Source organism: Salvelinus fontinalis, chromosome 7 (assembly GCF_029448725.1).
Source record: "Salvelinus fontinalis isolate EN_2023a chromosome 7, ASM2944872v1, whole genome shotgun sequence".
Taxonomy (NCBI): domain Eukaryota; kingdom Metazoa; phylum Chordata; class Actinopteri; order Salmoniformes; family Salmonidae; genus Salvelinus; species Salvelinus fontinalis.
This window is the reverse complement of record NC_074671.1, coordinates 58,076,412-58,099,871: the sequence shown is the minus strand read 5'-3', so window position 1 is coordinate 58,099,871 and position 23,460 is coordinate 58,076,412. Positions and strand designations below refer to the sequence as shown.

The window sequence follows — 23,460 nt, the reverse complement described above, 5'->3', positions numbered from 1 at the left end:
CACAAGCCTTACCGTCGTTGGTATCTTTGCGGGGGTTCTTGATGTAGGCAGAGAACTTGGAGAACACATCTATACCTGCAGTGTTTGACTCTGGGTGTTTAGTTGCCAACTTGGGGTACCTGAGAAAGATATATCAGACATCAGGATTGGTCAGTTGAATCCAGGAAGTGGTCGTTTGATTGACAGGCAATAGACAGGAAGTGGTGGGTGTGTACCGTGGTGGCGTAAGTTTTTCCTCAAGGAACTCTTCTATCTTGTTGACGTCGACCTTCACCTCCCCGTTAAATGTGACGAACGGAGGGTTGGTCCCCGGGGCCAGGTCCTGCAGGTCCGCCGGTTTCCTGGGTAACACATTATTACAAGGCTCTTACAGGGCTCCTGTGTCAGGGAACCCACATAAACATCATCCAGCATTAATGGCTGAATGTCTTTAGAAAGTATGTCAAATCCAGTTGATCTTGATATAGAACACAATTGATTGATTGATAGATGTATCGGCCGATGGAATGATCCATACCTTTTGAGGTCGACTGTGGTGACGTTGAAGATAACTCCCTTCAGCCACAGGATCATGAAGAGGCGCTGGGAGAACGGACAGTTCCCGATGCTCTCACCATCACTGCCAGCCTAAGTAGGAGACACACAAAAGGTTCAGTCCAACTCATACACACACAGTTCAAATACATACAGTACATACAACAGGCCCCAATCACAAATGCCCTGGTCATTATTCCCTGTCTGGTCAAACACACTGCCACAACACGTTGAATCGGCCCTGACGATCTCTTGCTACTAAAGGTCCTCAACAAACCTGAGAGATCATCAACAACAATAGCACCACCAGCAGCACCAGCACCAGAAACAACAACAGCACGACCAGCAGCAGCACCACCAGCAGCAACAACAACAACAACAGCAGCAACAACAACAACACCAGCAGCAGCAGCAACAACAGTATCACCAGCAACAGCAGCAACAACAGCACCACCAGCAGCAGCAGCAACAACAGCACCACCAGCAGCAACAACAACAACACCAGCAGCAGCAGCAACAACAGTACCACCAGCAGCAGCAGCAACAACAGCACCACCACCAGCACCAGCAGCAGCAACAACAGTACCACTACCAGCACCAGCAACAACAGTACCACCACCAGCAGCAGCAACAACAGTACCACCAGCAGCAACAATAACAGTATCACCACCAGCAACAACAACAGCACCACCAGCAGCAACAACAACAGTACCACCACCACCAGCAGCAACAACAGTACCACCACCAGAAGCAGCAACAACAGTACCACCACCAGCACCAGCAACAACAGTACCACCACCAGCACCAGCAACAACAGTACCACCACCAGCAGCACCACCAGCAGCACCAGCAGCAGCAACAACAACAGCAACAACAACAGCAACAACAACAGCACCACCACCAGCAACAACAACAGCACCACCACCAGCAACAACAACAGCAACAACAACAGCACCACCACCAGCAACAACAACAGCACCCCCACCAACAACAACAACAACAACAACAACAACAACAGCACCACCACCACCAGCAACAACAACAGCACCAACACCAGCAACAACAACAGCAACAACAACAGCACCACCACCACCAGCAACAACAACAGCACCAACACCAGCAACAACAACAGCAACAACAACAGCACCACCACCAGAAACAACAACAGCAACAACAACAGCACCCCCACCACCAACAACAGCAACAACAACAGCACCAACACCAGCAACAACAACAGCACCAGCAGCATCAAATTCCTCCATACTTCAAGCTCAACTCTTACTTTGACAAACAGCTCGATAGTTGGGAACCCCAGATTTTTGGCTGCTATGTCAAACCAGGCCATGGTGACAACACAAGTCAAGGTATCAGTTTATGGACTCATAACCTAGAGGTCCAAAGACACAACCCGATCCTTAAATCAATCTGCCTCCAATCAGTCAGGTTCTGTCAGCGAAACTCGTGAAAGTTACTGTCTCTGTCTGGGCTGACTGAGACCGGACGGGGTCTGAGGGTTCTGTAGCTGTGGGTGTCCATTGATTGGGGTGGTAAGATCGAGGGGAGGTGGGTTTAGATATGCAGAGCAGGACAGTGAGACGTTTTGCACAGCACACTCCCTCTTTGTTAGCCACACACAGCTAGCATAATAGACACACTGTTTGGGTGTTTTCCCTGTCTGGTGGGGCGTCTTTCGTTTACTTTGATAGATTGTAGTTCTGATGTGTTGAATTCAGCTACAGGTACTGACGCAATGAATTAATAATAGCCCATGCCAAACAGAGAACAGCGTGCAAACTTGTATAGATACGTAATCAGGACCATGTGCCCCTCTACAATAATTTCTTCCTGATGCAAAAGTTTCAGTTTATGATTCCAGTAAAAGTATCTAATTCACTGCCCTAATAACCTACAATGCAGAAACTCAGCCTCTTTTGGTGCACCAGGGTACGTTTTTATCAATCCTCAAACAACAGCAACAATAGGCCCCAACTGACTGACCCAGAGTCTGTGGGTATGGTGTCAGTGTAGGCTGGCGGAACAGTGTGAGGTCTGTTCTGGGGTCAATGTGTGGGAGTTGATGGAATCCTCAGGCCTGTTCTGACCCTGATGGAAAAGGGCAATGTGTTTCTCACACACGCACACACGCACACACACACACACACACATACACTGCTCAAAAAAATAAAGGGAACACATAAACAACACAATGTAACTCCAAGTCAATCACACTTCTGTGAAATCAAACTGTCCAATTAGGAAGCAACACTGATTGACAATAAATTTCACATGCTGTTGTGCAAATGGAATAGACAAAAGGTGGAAATTATAGGCAATTAGCAAGACACCCCCAAAAAAGGAGTGATTCTGCAGGTGGTGACCACAGACCACTTCTCAGTTCCTATGCTTCCTGGCTGATGTTTTGGTCACTTTTGAATGCTGGCGGTGCTCTCACTCTAGTGGTAGCATGAGACGGAGTCTACAACCCACACAAGTGGCTCAGGTAGTGCAGTTCATCCAGGATGGCACATCAATGCGAGCTGTGGCAAAAAGGTTTGCTGTGTCTGTCAGCGTAGTGTCCAGAGCATGGAGGCACTACCAGGAGACAGGCCAGTACATGAGGAGACGTGGAGGAGGCCGTAGGAGGGCAACAACCCAGCAGCAGGACCGCTACCTCCGCCTTTGTGCAAGGAGGTGCACTGCCAGAGCCCTGCAAAATGACCTCCAGCAGGCCGCTAATTGCCTATAATTTCCACCTTTTGTCTATTCCATTTGCACAACAGCATGTGAAATGTATTGTCAATCAGTGTTGCTTTCTAAGTGGACAGTTTGATTTCATAGATGTGTGATGGAGTTACATTGTGTTGTATAAGTGTTCCCTTTATTTTTTTGAGCAGTGTACATATATGCACACACAGACACACACACACTGAAAACGTACTCCTCGTAGGCAACCAACCAAACTGTGCATGCATATCATAGAAGTACCTCATTGGGTAGAAAGTTGTCAACATCATAAAGAGGATTGTTTGATCATGTATATTTCTACTGAGATCATTACAAACCCAACCAACTCTGACTCATCACACTTCAACTCTGACCCCAAAGCTCATGGCAATAGGTGACCAGTCAAGTGTGCTGTGTGACTTTGTTATCATAATGACAACAACAGCGGACCAATAAGTCAAATATCTGCATGTGTGTGGGCAGAGTGGGCCCTGTCACCCCCTCTTGTCCCCAGACACCCCAGTAAAGCTCCATACCAGCAGGCCTGATAATCAGCTTATTCAGCTCAGAGAGAAATAGAGAGAGAGAGAGAGAGGGGGGGGGGGGGGAGAAGGGGAGAGAGAGGGGCGAGAAGAAGAGAGGGAGAGAGAAAGAGAGAGATAGAGAGAGAGAGAGAGGGGCGAGAAGGGGAGAGAGAGAAAGAGAGAGAGTGGAGCGGAGGGGAGAGAGAGAGAGAAAGAGAGAGAGAGAGAGAGAGAGACAGAGAGATAGAGAGAGAGAGGAGGGAGAGAGAGAATGCAAAAATAATTTCCTCCATGTTTTCCTTGAGTCTCTAACTCCGGTGACAGCCACAGTTGGAGCTTGCTCCTGCCTCCCGCCTCCCCTGACCTTGGCCATGGAGCATACCTACAGCATGGAGCATACCTACAGTTGCTCTCACACCAGGAGCAAGACAAAGGCGTCTATTGTATTATGTGAGCAGGCGCCCCGGGAGAACAGGCCAGGATATTAGGACATTTTCCCCCAGGCTTAATCCTTCAGCTGGGCGCCAGGGCACCTTCATCAAACACTGGAATGTGCCTTTGTTGTGTTGGTCACGTCCTGGGCCCATGGCATGCAGCCCTCCAGACCTACAACGCCATAACAATATGACCATTTTTAGCATGAGGTTTTATCTAGGCGACTGACGGTTAGCACACATATTATGTAGCACATATGGGAGTCAAATCCACAACCCTGGGGTTGCTATAGAGAGCCGCACTCCAACCAATTGAGCCAAAGGAGGTACCATGTCAGGTAACTTTTTAATACAGTTTTTTTTTGCATGGCTCAAAGCAATACAGTCGCGGCTAGAATGGAGCGTAATGATGTAGTGCCTCAATGTAGTGCTCTCCACCTAGTTCTCAAAGTACTTTACATTGATAGTGGGCCACAGGTGATGCTACGGCAGCCATTTTGCACCACAACACTACTAGAATACCCCTCACACACACGCACGCATGGGACAATGGGGCCGGCAAGACTGTGTGTGTGTCTGTCTCCATGTAGCTGTGTGTGTGCGTGTGTGTGTGCGTGTGTGCGTCTGTGCGCGTGTGTGTGTGCAATCAGCTAAAGAGGGGTAGAATTACAGTAGGATATCACTCTCTTAATGGGATGAGATAAGGAGATCACAGTGGGATCACAGGCAACCCAGCGACATGACTCCCACATGCCAACACAATCACACACAACCCCAACAAAACACCTCACATGCAATCATAACAATATTACACAACATGCCTCACACCCAAACCGTAAGTATGCTTGATGTTTCCTTAGCAACAGATTTTCAAAATGGCGGTGTGTTTTTGAATAAAGTCCAGCAGGCTAATACTTTACTGGCCAGACACACAGACCCTCTTCTTTCCTTACTACACCACCTCTGACCTGCAGGGCCAAACAGTGTTTATTACGACGTAAATTAAGTTACCTGCTAACTACTCAACAGTATATATTCCAGGCCCAGATCTGAAGCGAAGCCAGTTTCATTATATGTTACCATGTCGCTACACTCTTTGTTAAAGAAGAACAGGCCACAGAAAGTAGGCTAATGATAACAACAACGGCCTCTCCCTCTCAACGACTCCCGACAGGCGGCCATTTCAAGTTGTCAAATCGCATTGCTTTAAACCAGCCAGAGGAGAATAGACCACAACAACAGAACAATGTCTGTGGCTTTGACCGGACAGTGTCTGAGCTAGCCTTTATGACCAACTGAACATGACCAGAGACCAGACACTAATATAATTAGCCACTAAGTAGCTAAGATAAGCTAAAAGGTGGGCTAGGGCTAGTGGCTGGCATGGGTTTTCCTATGATGCTAGCTAGCACGCTACATGTAGCCCCATGTGTAATCTATAGAACAGAATGACAGGAAAGTTCCATTACGAGCTAAGTAGATAATTCTCGAGGATTCCGAAACACTGATTTGATTACCAGATGAGAGAGGGAGGCAGATAGAGAGAGAGAAGGAGGAAGAGAAGGGGTGGGTCTGTATTGTTGTGACATGTGTACAGATACATCTTGTAGCCGTTACCTGAATAGAAGCTACACTTGACTTTAAACACATGCTAAACTATATCCTGCCACAAGTGGAGTTGCCAATACACGGAGACAATGGCAGAGAGATCTATACATCTTAGACCACACCCCTCAGTGTTCTTCAGTCCTGGTCCTGAGCACCCACAGGATGTGCAGGGTAACACACCTGATTCAGGTAATCAGCTGATCGATACAGCCTGTAGCTCTACAGGACCAGGGAGCACTGGGGTCTGTTCAGGAAGATGCAACATAACAGAACTTTCAGATATAAATACACTGTGCACTACACAGTTCTATTGTAGATAGAACACATGTGATTGCCTGTCGTCTAAAAAAGGGAATTGTGTCAGCTTTATTCATCACATGTCTATCTGCAACCCATAATTAACCCTTGGTGCTACTGTACCTTGACATAGAGGGAGATCTCGTACTCCTGGGGGTCCGGACTGTCGCTGTCTTCTCCGTGAGGAGTTGGGCTCTGCAGCCTCACAGACTTCTTTGGCGTCTTCTCCTCCTCCTGCACCTCCTTCTCTTTCTTCACCTCTATCTTCACCTCTGTCCTCTGGTGCATAAACGTGGGCACCTCGTCCATGACCACCACCTTCTTCTTCTTTTTCTTCACCTGCTCCTCTCTCCTCTTCGGGGAAAGTACCTCCTCTTTGAGCACCGACTTCAGCTCCTTTATCCAGTCCTCCCTCCTCTCGGGGGTCTGCGCTTCCTCTGGGGACAACTTCTTAATCCCGTCCTCCTTCCGCTCAGGGGTCTGTGCCTCCTCTGGGGACAACTTCTTAATCCAGTCCTCCCTCCACCCAGGGGTGTGCGCCTCCTCTGGGGCCTCCTTCTTGATCCAGTCATCGCTCCTTCTGCAGGTCTGCGCCTCCTCTGGGGCCGCCTTCTTGTTCCAGTCGTTGCTCCCTCTGCGGGTCTGCGCCTCCTCTGGGGCCGCCTTCTTGTTCCAGTCGTTGCTCCCTCTGCGGGTCTGCGCCTCCTCTGGGGCCGCCTTCTTGTTCCAGTCGTTGCTCCCTCTGCGGGTCTGCGCCTCCTCTGTGTCCGCTTTCTTGTTCCAGTCGTTGCTCCCTCTGCGGGTCTGCGCCTCCTCTGGGGCCGCCTTCTTGTTCCAGTCGTTGCTCCCTCTGCGGGTCTGCACCTCCTCTAGGGCCGCCTTCTTGTTCCAGTCGTTGCTCCCTCTGCGGGTCTGCGCCTCCTCTGGGGCCGCCTTCTTGTTCCAGTCGTTGCTCCCTCTGCGGGTCTGCGCCTCCTCTTGGGCCGCCTTCTTGTTCCAGTCGTTGCTCCCTCTGCGGGTCTGCGCCTCCTCTGGGGCCGCCTTCTTGTTCCAGTCGTTGCTCCCTCTGCGGATCTGCGCCTCCTCTTGGGCCGCCTTCTTGTTCCAGTCGTTGCTCCCTCTGCGGGTCTGCGCCTCCTCTGGGGCCGCCTTCTTGTTCCAGTCATTGCTCCCTCTGCGGGTCTGTGCCTCCTCTAGGGCCGCCTTCTTGTTCCAGTCGTAGCTCCCTCTGCGGGTCTGCGCCTCCTCTGGGGCCGCCTTCTTGTTCCAGTCGTTGCTCCCTCTGCGTGTCTGCGCCTCCTCTGGGGCCGCCTTCTTGTTCCAGTCGTTGCTCCCTCTGCGGGTCTGCGCCTCCTCTGGGGCCGCCTTCTTGTTCCAGTCATTGCTCCCTCTGCGGGTCTGCACCTCTTCTGGAGCCTCCTTCTTGATCCAGTCGTTGCTCCCTCTGCGGGGTGTCACCCTATCTCTTTTTACTGTCACCTCCTCTTTCATTTCTCCTTGTCTCAGCCTTGTGGGAGATAGCAGCATCTCATTCAGCAGTTGTCGTTTCACCTCTTCTGTTCCAGGGAACCCATTCTCTATCCTGGCTTTGCGACCTTTGACCCCTAGCTCCACCTCTTCTTTCTTCTCTTTCCTTCTTTCCTTCGCTGTGTATTCCTTCCCAAACTTTACTGTCTCATCCTTAGTGGCAGGCACTGGCTGTTCTACTCTCTTGCTGCCTCCCTCTAATGCAGATTTAGACTCATCCTCAATGAGATCTTCTGGCTCTTCCGCCATCTCAATCGCTCCCTCTGATTGTGAGTCTCGTTTATCGTCAATGTTTGTCACTGGCTGTTCCTCCAACTCAACCCCTCCCTCTGCTCCTCCCGTCCCTATCTCTGAGACCGGGACCGGATTATCCATCTCTTCAGCCCCTCCCACCTCTGCAGCTCCGGGCTCATCCAGAATGACCTCTCCTGGCTGTACTTTCTCCATGTCTCCTCCATCCTCAAGCTCGAAAGCCTCATCGCCATGCTCTAAATCCTTGTCATCGTTCTCCTGTGTAGGGCCTGCTGAACCCTTGAGTATCTGTACCTGTGACTGAGCTGCAACTTTGTCTTCTTTCTCTTCCCCCTCTTCTCTGGCAGCATTATCAGGCTCCAAAGCCTTTTCCGTCTGTTCCTCCATACCGCCACCTCTTCTCTCTTCCTCTGCTATGTCTACATTATCCTCCTTCTTTTGCTCCTCCTCTAATTTGCTGCCTTCTGTGTCCATCCCCACCACCGCATTATCCCCAACCTGTTGCGGCTCTTCCCTCTCCCCACCACCTCCCTTCACTACCCTATCACTGTCACCCTTTTCCACCTGTAGCTGCTGTTCTGTCTGTTGTAAACCTCCCTCCTCTTTAGAGTCGTTCTCACCCTCCTGACTCTCATTGGGCTGTATCAGTGGCTGTGCCTTGCTCTTGCTCCCTCCCTCTACCTCAACAGGTGGAGTGACAACATCCTGTGGCTGTTGAGCTGTGGTTGCCTGACTCTTGATGACTCCAAGCTCTATGAACTCCTTGGTAACGAACAACGGGGGCTGGTGCTCTGTCGCTTGATGCCCCTCCTCTTTTTTCTCTAAAACTGCTTTAGTTGTCTCTCCCTGTTCCTCTGTAACAGGGCTTTTAACCTCCTCCTCTTTTTTCTCTGTACTCTTCTCACTTCCCTGCTGGTTCTCATCCCTCTCTTCTTGTGAAACCTGTCGATTTTTTGCTAATTTATTGTTACTTTCCTCGCTCTCTCCTTCATTGTCATTGGCTGGCTGATGTTTAGGCTCCTCTTCCTGTCCTCCCTCCTGCCGTGTCTCTCTGACCTCATCACTAGTGGACACAGTTTGACAGTCCTCAGTCACTTGACTCCCGCTTTCATCACTCACTCTCGCCATGCCATCATCATTAGTCACCTGGCTGATGGGCATCTCTGCGTCCTGACCGCCACTCTGCTCTCCCTTCGTTAACTCATCTGTAGTGGATGTGGTTTCTGGCTTTCGACTCTCTGTACACAGCTCTTCTTTACTATCCACCTCATCCTTAGTAGACGGGACTGGCGGTTCTGTTGTCATCAAACCGACATTGTCCTCTGTCTTCTCTGTCTCATCAACAGACAAAATGATTTGTGCCTTTTCTGCCTCTGGAGATGTCTCCAAGGCTTTCCTCTCTACCTCATCATTAATGGACTCAGTTTCAGGTAAACTAGGGGGTGGTGGGCGGAGAGGAGGTTCTCTCTCCTCTATTTCTCTCTCTTTGTCCGCCCCTGCTGACTCCTCTCTCTCAGCAAACTTCTCTTCTTCAACAGCCTCTACAGATTTCTCCTGCTCCTCTTCAATTACAACAACTGGCACAGTCAGCTTCCCCTCCCCTTTCTCTCCCTCTCTCTTTTCCTGTAAACCAACCTCCTCTTCAATCCCCCTCTCCCTCTCCTCTCCCTCCTTTCCTCCGCTCTCGCTAGCTTGCATCGTCACTTCGAAATGATCAGCTGCACCTGCCATCCCAATGTACTCCATGTCCTCGCCCACCTCCTCCCCCAGTTCTAACACCTCCTCTGCTAGTTCTACATCCTCCTCCTCCTCCTCTTCATCTCGTTGTCTCTGTCTGTCCGGGTTGGTACAGGTTCCTATAGGGCTGTGGATGATGGCTCCATTGGAGAGGTCCGGGCTGAGGCCATTAGCTTCAGACTGAGCCATGGTTACTGGAAGACCAACACACACTGGGAAGGAGTGTGTTCAAGGTTCCAACGAGTATGTGTCCAGGAGTTCAAGCCAAGTTTGAGAAAGTTGGATAAGTGTGTGTTTGTAGGTTCCACAGACGCACGCACAGCTTCTAGTTGTCGCTGCCTGGGGCTCCAATCTGTAATTAGTGCCTGTGTACAGTTGGTCAAAGTACAATCTCTTTCTCTCTCTCTCTCTCTCTCTCTCTCTCTCTCTCTCTCTCTCTCTCTCTCTCTCTCTCTCTCTCTCTCTCTCTCTCTCTCTCTCTCTCTCTCTCTCTCCCCCTCCCTCCCTCCCTCCCTCCCTCCCTCCCTCCTTCTCCAAAGGATTAGGCTGAGTTTCAGAAGTTGATCCCCACATGACCAGCCTGCCTCATTTAAATCCGCCCAGAGCCTATATCCCCCCAGCCCAGCCCAGCTCCAGAGCCTATACCCCACAACCATGCCTAGCCACACTTTCCTCAACCCCAAACCATCTTTAACCCCCCCCTCTGACCCCTTTTCAGTTTTCAAGTTCTCCTAACATAACTCATAGGCTAAGCCTCTGCTGAGGTCAGTGAGGATGCCCTGAGTTAGCTTTTCAGTAAACCACAGTTGTCCTAGTACAATCCCTTATCCTCTTTCAGGCTTTAGACAGAGTAGACCTATAAAACCACTGTCTGACAGTCAGAGGTAGACCTACAGGCAGAGGCATTGGGAGGTAAAGGATTGCCTTGTTGACCAAATGTAATTATTCACACAATAATTCACACATTCTGGTACAAAAGGATGAATAACCTTAGTAATTATTTATCTTTTTAATTCCATTCTTCGATCTAAACATATTGATGATGCTTCCATCACACTCTTCAAATAAAGAAGAGTCAAATCATCACTACTGACTGTAGGCCTTACGTTTTTCAACGTTAGAGGGCAGTATTGCTTTGTCTATAATGGTATTAAATATGATAAAATAGCAGGTCATTTACATATAAATAAATAGACTTCACTTCAGTAGACATAAGTATGGCATTTGCAACGAACAGTTCAGGGCAAAATGACGGTGTCCTAAAACTCAACACTGACAGTGACAGCTAATGTGCCATCACCTTCAGAGCGTTCCAGTAATTAGCAATGGGGTAAAGCGCTGCGTAGACATCACTGATCTAAAACAGACTGTATGAGTCAAACTCGCTATCATGTAATCTCTTGGACAATCCCGAATTGCAGTGATCAGTGAAGCTGCGTTGCGACAGTTCTAAACCGGAAAATCGCATCAGCTGTTTTTCGTCCCCTTGACGTCATATCCTTTATTCCATGGGCCACCAGCTCTATACCAGTACTTTCAGTTTTTAGTGTAATATGCATTTTGAATGTAATGTACTGAGAAATATTTCGCCATAAAACAACATAGCTACATTAGTTATTTAACTTTTGCTCATTAATTAATGACGAATCTAAGGAGCTTGCGATGAGATAGTAGCTAAGCGCTTCTGCTAGCTAGCTGAAAGCTAACGTAGGTCCACAGTATATTTAGCTACAGTGACTGCTAGGTCCGAACTGCAAGTTGAAACAACTAACCTGGCGCGACTAGAACAAGTACGGTCCGCAAGATGCAGAAATCAGAGAAGAGCGATGGTGCTGAGGCAACGGTCAATGTGCAGTTTACCGACCTACCCAACGCCCTTATCGCATGCAAAGTAACTGAAGATGTTTTCAATGACCAAACTCTGAAGGTAAGGATGTGTGTTATGGTGGACCAAAGCATTCAACCAAAGCGAGTTTGCATTACATTACAATGGTTCCCTACTAAACAACTTAAACCTATTGTGTGTGTGTGTGTGTGTGTGTGTGTGTGTGTGTGTGTGTGTGTGTGTGTGTGTACTTACTCATGTTCAATCCAAAGATAGTATTACATTCCACTCCTCCAAAGAACTGGCGTCTTTCTAAAGATGAGTCTTAGGCTCCTAGTTGTGTAGCTCCAATCCACCACTCACACCCTCATCACACACATTGAAATGGTTCCCTTCCATCCCCTGCCTGATTCCATAGGGGTTGGAACAGTTCCATCAGCAAGAACATTACTAGATTTTCCCCCATAACAAAGACCAGAATACAGGAAGCTTGGAAAAACGGAGATTCTGTCCTAACTGGGCCAGAATCTCAGAGCTTAGCCATGGACAGATGCACACAGGCAGAGGTCCTAAGAGTGTTTATTTTACTCCTTCCTTTCCTTGTCTTCTTTCCTTCATGACCACTTAGCTAGCCAATAAGTGAAAGTGATATGGCACAAACATGTCTAGTCATCTCTGCTCCTCTCACCGATCTCTTGTCAGGGGTTTTGGCTGAGGAGGCTGTGACCTTTTTGTCAGTCAAATGAAGGCCACTGGAAGTAGACTATGTGATAACACGCTGTAATCAGAACAATGGAAAGTGTGTGTGCTCTAACTAGGCCATATGTCATTCAGGAGATCCTCCTGAACAACAGCAGGGAGAGAATTGGCAAGCAGGGGCCCTATTCAGTCAAAACCGTTTCTGGACTTTGAGGATATAGCCTAAATCATAAAACAAAGATTGGTATCTTTAGTAAAATGCATATCTGGTACACACTCCCATTATCTCAGTCTCTGATAACATCTAGCCTTCCTGAGGTCAGGTGAATGTGTCACAGGGGCTGAGTTTTTGTGTTGGAAATCTGACTAATGTATTTTTCAGTGTACACAACATTCTTCCGCTCTGTGTCGGCTAGTCTTTGATTCAGAGAGAGTTTCCATTGGAGCTGGCAGGAAGGAAGGAACAGGAAGGACAGCAGTCATAAGCAGGAAGAGGTGAGGTTGAAAAGGGGAGAAATTAGAGACTTTGTTCTACGTAGTATTCCCACATCCAAAGACTAGGTCCTATGCCTTGCAATTTGTTTAAAGCAAGTAGAATAAATCCACACACTAGGGCTGTCCCGATTAGAAACATTTATATTGGTTGACCGAAAGTCGTCTGTTCTGCATATAGTTGATTTTATTAAAACAAATAGGGTGTCAATATATCGAGGGGAAAAAACACTAAATAAATTGAGTGATCGGAATCTTTAAACTTATTTTTCCATATAGACACACTCTACTTGTTTTAATAAAGTTAACTATATGCATTGAGCTTGTCTGATGCTTTAATGAAATAAGATGCAGATGACTCAAGAGGGAGCCAGAGATCAAGATAACCAGAAGAAAAAACCTTAACCTGACCCAACCATCCTCCTGAAGTTGCTGGTAATACAAGGAGTCCACAAACTTTCTCATGAGCAATGCTAATTTATCTGACAATTTCTACTGATTTGTGTGCTAGTTATGGTTTTCAAATGCACTTTTTCATGGAACAGTTTAATTTAATTTAGAATAACATCTTCGTATCTCAGAATCATTGTCATGTGGTTAATCAAAATTCTATCCAAATCTAAATACAAATTATACAAACTTAAAATGCAACTTCTAGGGCGTCCCGGGTGGAGCAGTGGTCTAGGGCACTGCATCGCAGTGGTGCACGGTGTTTCCTCCAACACATTGGTGCGGCTGGCTTCCGGGTTGGAGGCGGGCTGTGTTAAGAAGCAGTGCGGCTTGGTTGGGTTGTGCTTGGAAGGACGCGTGGCTTTCGACCTTCGTCTCTCCCAAGCCCGTACGGGAGTTGTAGCGATGAAACAAGATAGTAATTACTAGCGATTGGATACCACGAAAATTGGGGAGAAAAGGGGAAAAAATAAAAATAAATAAATAAATAATGCAACTTCTATTGCCATCGCAACTATGTAAAAATAGCCTACATAAAGCCAACAAATAAAAACATTGCAGCCTGCAGGTAGAAAATATCCTGATAAAATAAAATCCTATAAATCACATTGGCTACCCATGTCCTGTCTGCAACGAACTTGAAACATTGTATTAACTTGGGTCTGGCCCAGCTCACACTAGCAAACTTGCAACATTGTATAAGTGCCAGTGAGCTCAGGACAGACACAGCTGTAGGCTATTTGCGCAATGGATAATAAGTAATCAGGTAGGTCTATTTTATGAAGTTTCCATTGGATAAGAGCATGACATTTTTCCCTTTCACACTGAGTTGTTATCGAAAGGGAGAGAGCTGTAAAGATTTTTTAAATACACTACCGGTCAAAGGTTTTAGAACACCTACTCATTCAAGGGTTGTCTTTTTATTTTTACTGTTTTCTACATTGTAGAATAATTGTGAAGACATCAAAACTATGAAATAACACATATGGAATCATGTAGTAACCAAATCAAAATAGCCACCCATTGCCTTGATGACAGCTTTGCAAACTCTTGGCATTCTCTCAACCAGCTTCAGCTGGAATGCTTTTCCAACAGTCTTGAAGTTCTCACATATGCTGAGGACTTGTTGGCTCCATTTCCTTCACTCTGCGGTCCGACTCATCCCAAACCATCTCAATTGGGTTGATGTCAGGTGATTATGGAGGCCAGGTCATCTGATGCAGCACTACATCACTCTCCTTCTTGGTAAAATAGCCCTTACACAGCCTGGAGGTGTATTGGGTCTTTGTTTTGTTGAAAAACAAATTATAGTTCCACTAAGCCCAAACCAGATGGGATGGCGTATCGCTGCAGAATGCTGTGGTAGCCATGTTGGTTAAGTGTGCCTTGAATTCCTAAATAAATCACAGACAGTGTCACCAGCAAAGCACCCTGGCGGTTGGAACCCAAAATCTCCAATTTGGACTCCAGACCAAAGGACACATTTCCACCGGTCTAATGTCTATTGCTCATGTTTCTTGGCCCAAACAAGTCTCATCTTCTTATTGGTGTCCTTTAGTAGTGGTTCCTTTGCAGCAATTCGACCACGAAGGCCTGATTCACACAGGTCTCCTCTGAACAGTTGAAGTTGAGATGTGTCTGTTAGTTGACCAGCGTTGGACTAGTAACCAACGCTGCAAGATCGAATCCCCGAGCTGACAAGGTAAAAATCCGTTAACCCACCGTTCCTAGGCCGTCATTGAAAATAAGAATTTGTTCTTAACTGACTTGCCTAGTTAAATAAAGGTAAAATAAAATTCAAAATTCAAAAAGAAGCATTTATTTGGGCTGCAATTTCTGAGGCTGGTAACTCTAATGAACTTATCCTCTGCAGCAGAGGTAACTCTGGGTCTTCCTTTCCTGTGACGGTCCTCATGAGAGACAGTTTCATCATAGCGCTTGATGGTTTTTGCGACTGCACTTGAAGAAACTTTAAAAGTTCTTGAAATGTTCCGTATTGGCTGAACTTTGTCTTAAAGTAATGATGGACTGTCGTTTCTCTTTGCTTATTTGAGCTGTTCTTGCTATAATATGGACTTGGTCATTTACCAAATAGGGCTATCTTCTGTATACCCACCCTACCTTGTCACAACACAACGGATTGGCTCAAATGCATTAAGAAAGAAAGAAATTCCACAAATGTACTTTTAAGAAGATACACTTGTTAATTGAAATGCATTCCAGGTGACTACCTCATGAAGCTGGTTGAGAGAATGCCAAGAGTGTGCAAAGCTGTCATCAAGGCAAGGGGTGGATATTTGAAGAATCTCAAATATAAAATAGATTTGTTTGACACTTTTTTGTTTACTACATGATTCTATATGTGTTATTTCATAGTTTTGATGTCTTCACAATTATTCTACAATGTAGAAAATAGTAAAAATAAAGAAAAACCCTTGAATGAGGAGGTGTTCTAAAACTTTTGACCGGTAGTGTATATTGAGGAACTATTGTAATTCTCAATGGATGTAAAAACAGTCTTTGTTTGCTTTCTGTTTTAGGTGAAGTAAACATTATTTGAGAAGCTCCACAGCTCATTAGTGGTGGTGCGTTAAGCCAATCATAAATACAATCAGATCCCCAAATGGGCACATTTATATGCCTACATTTGCACATAGGCCAGGTAGCATATAGGCCTACTTCAGTGCATAATCAGGTGCGCGTCCTTACTCAACATTGACAGGAGCGCTCCAAACAAAGAAGAGAATAACTTGGCCGCGGGCGACCATCAACCAGTCAACTAATTGGGGTCAGCACTACCACACACTGTTGCTTGTGTTTATGAGAACTAAGTGTCAACTCACCATGGGTCTACTACAGACTACTATGGGCCATACAAACAGTACTGTTGTGAGAAACGGCAAACAGAAGTCAATGCTGTATGGAATTTACACATTGTTTGTTTAACCTGGAGGTCCAGCTGGTGTGGTGACATTGGTGAATAGTGTCGGATTCAGCTGAAATGTATTTTCCTACTGATGGCCTCTTCCATGGAAGGGAAGGGGCAGAAACAGTGAGACAGGTGCTCAAACCAGAACAGCTGCTCAAGCCACACACACTCCAACGCTCACTCACTCACTCACTCACTCACTCACTCACTCACAGATCAATGATTGAATAATCAATTGGGCTTAGAAGGAAGTGAAACAGGGTAAAGGTCATAAAAACTTGACTGTTTGGAATAAAAGTGTTTTTCTTTTCACAGGGTCACGTCCTTTAAGGAGCTTTGAGTCAGCTGAGAGATCATGTGATGGAAAATTCCGCTGTGTGCATCAACACTGTGTTCTCCTTTAGGAATGTTTGACAAAGACACACAACGTTTCCATCCTATTCAGATATTCATCTAGTTTTAAGACCCATCCATGCCCTTAATCAGGTAAACTGTCCTGTCCAAATCAAAATGGCTTCCCTCCTGCAGTAAGGGTCACACATTATTACAACAGGTAATTTTAATACAGGTCACCACCAGGGACTGGCCACACACGTGACACCAACAGAGGTTACCTAATGGAAATTGTGACCTGTACTGTCTTACTGTACTCACTGAAGGATTTGCGTGGTAGAGATATTTGATTCACAAAGCCTCAGGCCTGGAGAGAGAACAGAGCAGGTAGTGTGTGTGTTCTTGCACAATAGTACCAGACTGCAGCTGGTAGGCTTAAAGCTACATGATGTAACACATGATGCAAGTCTAAGAAGCGGTATATCTGTTCTATGTGTACTATTTCTATTCTTCCCGTTCTTAAGTTTTGTTTTTGCGGCTTTTACTTTTGTGCACCAGCTTCAAACACCTGAAAATACAATATTTCTGATTATAGAAAATATATTTCACAGCGGTTTAGATGGTACAATGATTCTCTACACTTGTTTTGTCACAAACTGAAATTAGGCGATCAATTCAGAATTTTAGCAAGCAGGAAATGGTGGATAGATTTCTGCATATTGCACCTTTAAGTACTCTGCCTGAGTACAACCTCTGTGCACTTGTCTCTCTCTACGATGTGCTGGGGGGACAGAATCTCTTTGTTGTCTAGTCTTTGATGTAAAGGTGTGCGTGCGTCTGTGCTGTCTGCTTTCTGGTGCTCTTCATAACTATCAGTGACACTTTGGTCTTTCCTGCTGTTTCTACTCAGATCAGACAATGATGGAGTGTTCTAGAATATAAAACCAGTTCTGAGGTTCCACCTGTCACTGTCTGAGGTCATACTCTGCTGTTCTAGGTTCTGTCTTCTAGCCGACTGGCTTGTCAATCACAGCAAACGGCTAGTATGATTTGTTACTCACTACCTTTCATGTAGCAGCAGCTGGAGACGACATCTCAGACAAGAGCTGATGATCTCTGCATGCAGAATACAAGTAGTGTTGTCAAAAAGTGTCAGTCGAGGGTCCAGACACAATACCTCTATACTGCTTGCATGTAGGCCTGTGGGTGTAGTCTTGAGAAAATGGATGTGTAGGCTAGTTTTAAAGTTTGTGGGTGTTGTATGGAAACATGTGCCTCCCTCCTCTTCCTCCCTGCAGAGCAGCTGAGGTTTAATGTGAGTGTTTGTGTTTGTTGTTGTTAACCATCTCCAGACCTCTGTCCCACTGTGTGTGTGTGTGTGTGTGACGGTGTACATGTGTGTTAACCATCTCCAGGCCTTTGTCCTACCCTGTTAGTTAGTCTCACACACACCCACACTATCTCTTTCAGAGCCACTTTGCATAACACTCATTGTGTGTGTGTGTGTGGGGGGGCTCTCAGCCCTGCATTTTTTCCGTCCTCTCTGTTTTGGTTTCATATTCCCATTTTCCATTCCCTCACTGGAACATTTGTTTCTAAGACACACACACACACACACACACACAGATTGTCACTTCACTACTAACACACAAACAAGTGTATACTACATTTAGCACATACATTATAGACACACATGCTGAGCCTTTACTTTAGTCTCTCTCTCATACACTTTTCCTCTCACAGCACCTCAGTGCTATTAATACCACTCTCATAAAAGCTTCTGTGTTATCAAGCCTCCAGCCGCGTACTTTCCATAAGGACCAGTTCTCCTTCATCTCTCTCCTTCCCTTACTCTCCACACAGACCTCTGTTTTTCAGGCTGTCTCTCTCCCTTTCTCTCATGTACTCTGTGCTTCTGCCACCTCTCTCTTTTAGTCCATCTCTCCTTCTCTCTCTCTTTCTCTCTTTCTCTCTCTTTCTCTCTCTCTCGTCTGTGTCTCTCTGTAGTGAAGCTCTCGGGCGTATTTATACCCAGAATGACGTGTGTTTTCCACGACTGACGCTCAGCAGGCCAGAGTCAAGTGCCCCGATAAGCTGATTCAGTGTGTGTGGTTTTATTGTGTCAGAGTCATGGACCCAGTTTCTGATTTGCACATATTTTCCATTCACAACTAAGCAACAGATTTGTCATATGTTTTGTGTGTGTGTGTGTGTGAGAGAACAAGAGAACAAGAGAAGAGGGAAGAGATTAACACTTCAGTCTGCTAAGGATTGATTTTGTTATTTTCCTGTCCTCTGTCTCTCTGTCTGTCTCTCTCTGTCTCACTGCCTCTCTAATTAGTCAGCAAAGGAGAGAGGGAGGGACCATGTCTGAGTGAAGGAGGGAGGGAAGAAAGGAAGGACACACCCCCTGTGTCAGAGGGTTGGCTGGGAGTGAATGAACCATGGAACGAAGGAAGAAAAGGGAGAGAGGGAGGGGCTGTGGTGTACGTCAGTAGTTGTGACTCTCATATAAGTGGCTGCAGAGGCAGAGAGAGCTAGAGACCAGACAGACAGAAAGAAGGCTGTATTATATGAGACTTTTACAAATGCTGGCCATAGTCTTGTTGGAATGTTCTATAGCCTAGACGGAGGACTGTTTTCAGCTGTCGTGTAGCTGCCTGTCTGTCCTACAGACCTCACTGCCAAGGGTGAGAGCTATCGCTAACGTTGCTAACTCTGGATCTGGTCTAGCTGCTCAGTAACTAACTGGTTCCGGCTTGGACATCACTGGACATTTTTTGGGGGTTCTTCATTTGGCCAGGACTGCAGTCTTTTGCAGCTCTCTTAGTGGGGTGTGGACTGTACAAACAGAGAGAGATAGAGAAGAGAAAAGGGGAATTTGAAGAGGGGAATAGAAGAGGAGGAAGTAAGGGAAACGGGAAAAATATTTTTAATTTTTTTTGTTGTGGGAACGAGATCTCCCTCAACCCTCACGCTGGGGAAGGCGGCGCAAACCCCCCACACCTGTCATCTTCATCCCGGCCCCTCCTCACAAACTTTGACCTCCCGCATTATCAGGTGGAAAGGCCTCTGCCTCCCTGCCCTTCCCATCATGCACCTCAAGACCACCAAGTGTAACGCCTTCTGCCTGGTTGCCTCGGTGACCAACCAGGAAGTGTTTGACAGGCCTGAGTCCCGGGTAAGAAGGCTTTATATGTCGCCTCTGATCTGTCTCCTAAAACTGATCCAAGGTCAGATTCTGTAGCCTTTGAGGTCCATTTCTTAGTGGTTGTAATGTTTAAGTAATCTGTTCCTAGATCTGTGCTTGGCTGCAGCTTGTGATCCATTCTCACTGAACTAATCGTTCCAAACTGCTTTAGACCAATGAGATGCAGCGGTCCTCATGGTCTGAGCTGAGCTCCTATCAGACCGCTGTCACACTGGGTCTTTCTTTAGCGACGGACCCCGGCGCTCACCAAGGCCAGGCACGCACACAAGTTGAGCAGGGTTGCCATGACAACCGGGCAGTGTTCCTCATTTTAAGGGGACAGTTTAGTCAAGCATTTTGCAGCAGCTATTTTTAGAAGGGCGGGGGCGGGTAACGTTAGGCCTGAAAGACTGAAGATATGAAACGAGGTTGGTGACAGTGTTTTCAGGAAAGGTAAAAAAAGTCTTCATACACTTGACAAATTTGCCTTTCAAATCACAATGCATTTGACCTTTATAGGGTTTGGTTTTATTGTCATTGTGCCTGGACTGGTCTTGGGTTTTTATTTTTTATCCCTTTTTCTCCCCAATTTCGTGGTATCCAATTGTCCCATCGCCTTGTCCCATCGCTGCAGCTCCTGTACGGACTCAGGAGAGGCGAAGGTCGAGAGCCGTGCTTCCTCCGAAACACGACCCAACCAAGCCGCACTGCTTCTTGACACAATGCCCGCTTAACGCGGAAGCCAGCCACACCGATGTGTCGGAGGAAACACTGTACAACTAGCGACCGTGTCAGTGTGCATGCGCCCGGCCCGCCACAGGAGTCACTAAAGCGCGATGGGACAAGGACATCTCAGCCCGGCCAAACCCTCCCCTAACCCGGGCGACGCCGGGCCAATTGTGCGCCGCCTGATGGGTCCCCCAGTCGCGGCCGGCTGCGGAACAGCCTGGGATCAGACACGGGGCTGTAGTGACGTCTCAAGCATTGCGATGCAGTGCCTTAGACCGCTGAGCCACTCGGGAGCCCCTTGGTTTTAGGCTCTTTTAAAAAAAAACTTCTCTCCCATTGCTGGTTCTCTCCCAGCCACAGTCCCATAACTGTAGTTAATGTTTGTTAGACTATTATTATCTGTGGGATCATAGTGACTGAGCAGTTTTGAGAAACATAGCCTATTTCTGGGTAAACAGACGATAATATATTATGTCATCCCATTACTAATGCTGTGTGGCAACATCACTATCCAACTCACTTGTACTGTACCTTCTCTCTCGCCCTCTCTTTTCTCTCTCTCCTCCTATAGACCAGTTTTGAATCTCTGTTCCGCTCCTTCGACCCGGACGTAAACTTCCAGTTCTTTAAGAGTTTCCGGCGTGTGAGAATCAACTTCAGCGATGCGCTGGCGGCCGCTGAGGCACGGCTCCGACTGCACAAGAGCGACTTCAACGGCAAAGAGATGCGCCTCTACTTCGCACAGGTAGAGACACGACTTCTGTACATCACCCAATGCCCCCATACTTTCAGTAACTTGGATCTTTTGGTAGTGGAAATATGCTATGCATTACAAATAATAGCTCCCGAGTGGCGCAGCGGTCTAAGGCACTGCATCACAGCGCTAAAGGCGTCACTACAGACCCGGGTTCGATCCTGGGCTGTATCGCCGTGATCTGGGGTCCCATAGGGCGGCGCACAATTGGCCCAGCGTTGTCCGGGTTAGAGGAGGGTTTGGCCGGGGGACTTTACAAGTAGGCCGTCATTGTAAATAAGAATTTGTTCTTAACGGACTTGCCTAGTTAAATAAAGGTAAACAAATGATTAAAAAAACGTGTTCATCACTTTGGTTTAGCTAGCAGCAGTGTTGGCACTGATTGATTCCATTGGTCTACATTGAGCCTCTTGTGTCTCGCTTTTCCCCTTCCCCCCCCGTTTGCCCTGCAGTCCGTCCTCATAGGCAGTCCCCGCCTGGAGCCCCCTAAACCAGACAAACAGTTCCTGATCTCCCCCCCAGCTTCGCCACCGGTGGGGTGGCAGCAGGCCCCGGACGCCGTGCCCGTCATCAACTACGACCTTCTCTGTGCCATCTCCAAACTAGGGCCAGGTACAACACACACACACACACACACACACACACACACACACACACACACTACAATGAGGATGGGAACCTAAAATTAGAATTCGTTAAAATTAGAATACATTTTTATTCAACGTGATGGAATTACAGTAGCTGTCCTTTGTATTGCCGTCAGTTTGATTGTGGCCAGTTCTACAGTGTTAACGGTCCTCTCTCCAACTCTAAATTAGGTGAGAAGTACGAGCTGCACACCGGCACCCCCACCACCCCCAGCGTAGTGGTCCACGTGTGTGAGAACGAGCAGGACAGCTCGGGGGGCGAAGACGACACAGATGGAAGCACCAGCAGCAGCAACCGCCCCCCTCGCCCCAAAATCATCCAGACACGGCGTCCGGACATCACCCCCGGCGTCATGCAGTGAGCGGAAGAGAGAGGGGGCGCTCTAACATCCACAAAGCATGTCTCCCACATCTGCCTCTCAGAAGTCAATGACAACCTGGCCCTGGGAGGAAGCTGTTGGGACATGTAATACATCCTCTCTAACACTAGGGGGAGTCGCCTCTCAAAGCCCTGCCTTTTCATGGAGAGAGAGAGAGGAAAAGAGAGCTAGAGACATTCATCTCTTATCATTTCACATTTAATTTCTCTTTCGTCCTCCATTTGGAACAATATTAGACACTTGAGAAAAGGAGAAGTAGACAGAGAATAAAGAGCAAGGGATGTTTTGAATATTTTTGCTGTAAAACATTTTTTTTACTTCCTCATTTGCTTTGGAATTGTTGTATATGTTCGTGGTCAGGCATGGTAGTGTGAGAGAGAGATGTTGTAGTCTTCTCTAGAGAGACACCGGGGGATCAACTTCCTGTGTACTGGATCCATCATTTTCTTGTCTATAAGATGTGTGCGCATGCTGCAGTGGAGGCCGGCTCATAATAATGGCTGAAACGGCGCGAATGGAATGGCGTCAAACTATGTGTTTGATGTATTTGATACCATTCCACCTATTGCGCTCCAGTCATTACCACGAGCCAGTCCCAATTAAGGTGCCGCCAACCTCCTGTGGAAAGCTGCCATCACCAGCTCAGCGATTTACAATGTTTCACTCATCGAGGAGTACAAATTACATTCTATTTGATGACATCACAATAGACCTAATTATTATTCATGAATATTCTAATGCCTAATGGTCTTTACTCCAGGCCTAACATTTGTAAACAGAACACTTCAGAGTTACTTTCTTAGCAAATGAACCTGTCAAGGAGTGAATTCTATGAAAGGTACTTGTTGTTCAATAATATGTCTCCAATAATGACTCATCTGCTTCCATAGCATTGAGATATGTTAATGTATGTTAATACAAGCTCCCCTCCTAGTTCATCCTTCTTTGACAGAACTGGCTGCCATATCACTCTGATCACACGGGGCAGGGATGACCGCCTGCATGGGTCTTCATAGCTTACTGTACATTTTTGCTGCACATCTTCCTGGCCAGTATGGCTTGTCTCACTTGACTTACACCGCTATTTTGGGGCCGACTGGGGGCCATTAGGGCTCTGAACTGCAGTTACTGTAGGAGGGTTGGTTGTGTGCGCTGCTGTCAGAGGGAGGGGGGGGGGGGGGGTTCATAGGTTGTAGTGGGAGGCTTGTGTAGATGCACTGTGAAATGTTTAATGCATGCGCCATCACAGCACATCTGGAATGTTATCCACCCCAGCAGTTTGGAGTTGCATTAGTCATTTAGCTACTTTTGTACTCAACTATTGAGATTCATTATTATACTTTGAATAATAATCTAGTGAGTTATCATGTAATAAAGACTTCACCGCTAAAGTCA

General features: G+C 46.9%; 2 protein-coding genes across 5 annotated transcripts in view; one reads left to right on the top strand and one right to left on the bottom strand.

Moving 5' to 3' along the window:
* The window catches only part of LOC129859853 (chloride intracellular channel protein 4-like), a 14,726-nt gene extending 2,704 nt beyond the window's left edge, over positions 1 to 12,022 (bottom strand). The window contains exons 1-4 of one of the 3 annotated variants that reach the window (XM_055930033.1): positions 11,718 to 12,022; positions 518 to 627; positions 216 to 341; positions 13 to 119 (exon numbers count right to left, since the gene is read on the bottom strand). In XM_055930033.1, the coding sequence (XP_055786008.1) occupies positions 13 to 119; positions 216 to 341; positions 518 to 573 (289 nt within the window). In that variant the 5' untranslated portion in view covers positions 574 to 627; positions 11,718 to 12,022. Of the gene's footprint in view, positions 1 to 12; positions 120 to 215; positions 342 to 517; positions 628 to 1,816; positions 2,072 to 6,244; positions 10,127 to 11,717 lie in introns of those variants that run through there. The other 2 variants (XM_055930031.1, XM_055930032.1) reach the window with 2 other exon arrangements.
* On the top strand, positions 11,103 to 23,460 carry LOC129859855 (calcipressin-1-like). Of its 2 annotated transcripts, none has more exons than XM_055930034.1 (4): positions 11,103 to 11,564; positions 20,856 to 21,029; positions 21,491 to 21,650; positions 21,857 to 23,460. In XM_055930034.1, exons 1-4 carry the CDS (start codon positions 11,442 to 11,444, stop codon positions 22,045 to 22,047), a joined length of 648 nt encoding a protein of 215 aa, XP_055786009.1. In that variant the 5' UTR covers positions 11,103 to 11,441; the 3' UTR covers positions 22,048 to 23,460. The 2 variants fall into 2 exon arrangements, with proteins under 2 accessions (XP_055786009.1, XP_055786010.1); XM_055930035.1 differs by lacking the exon at positions 11,103 to 11,564 and adding an exon at positions 15,567 to 19,546.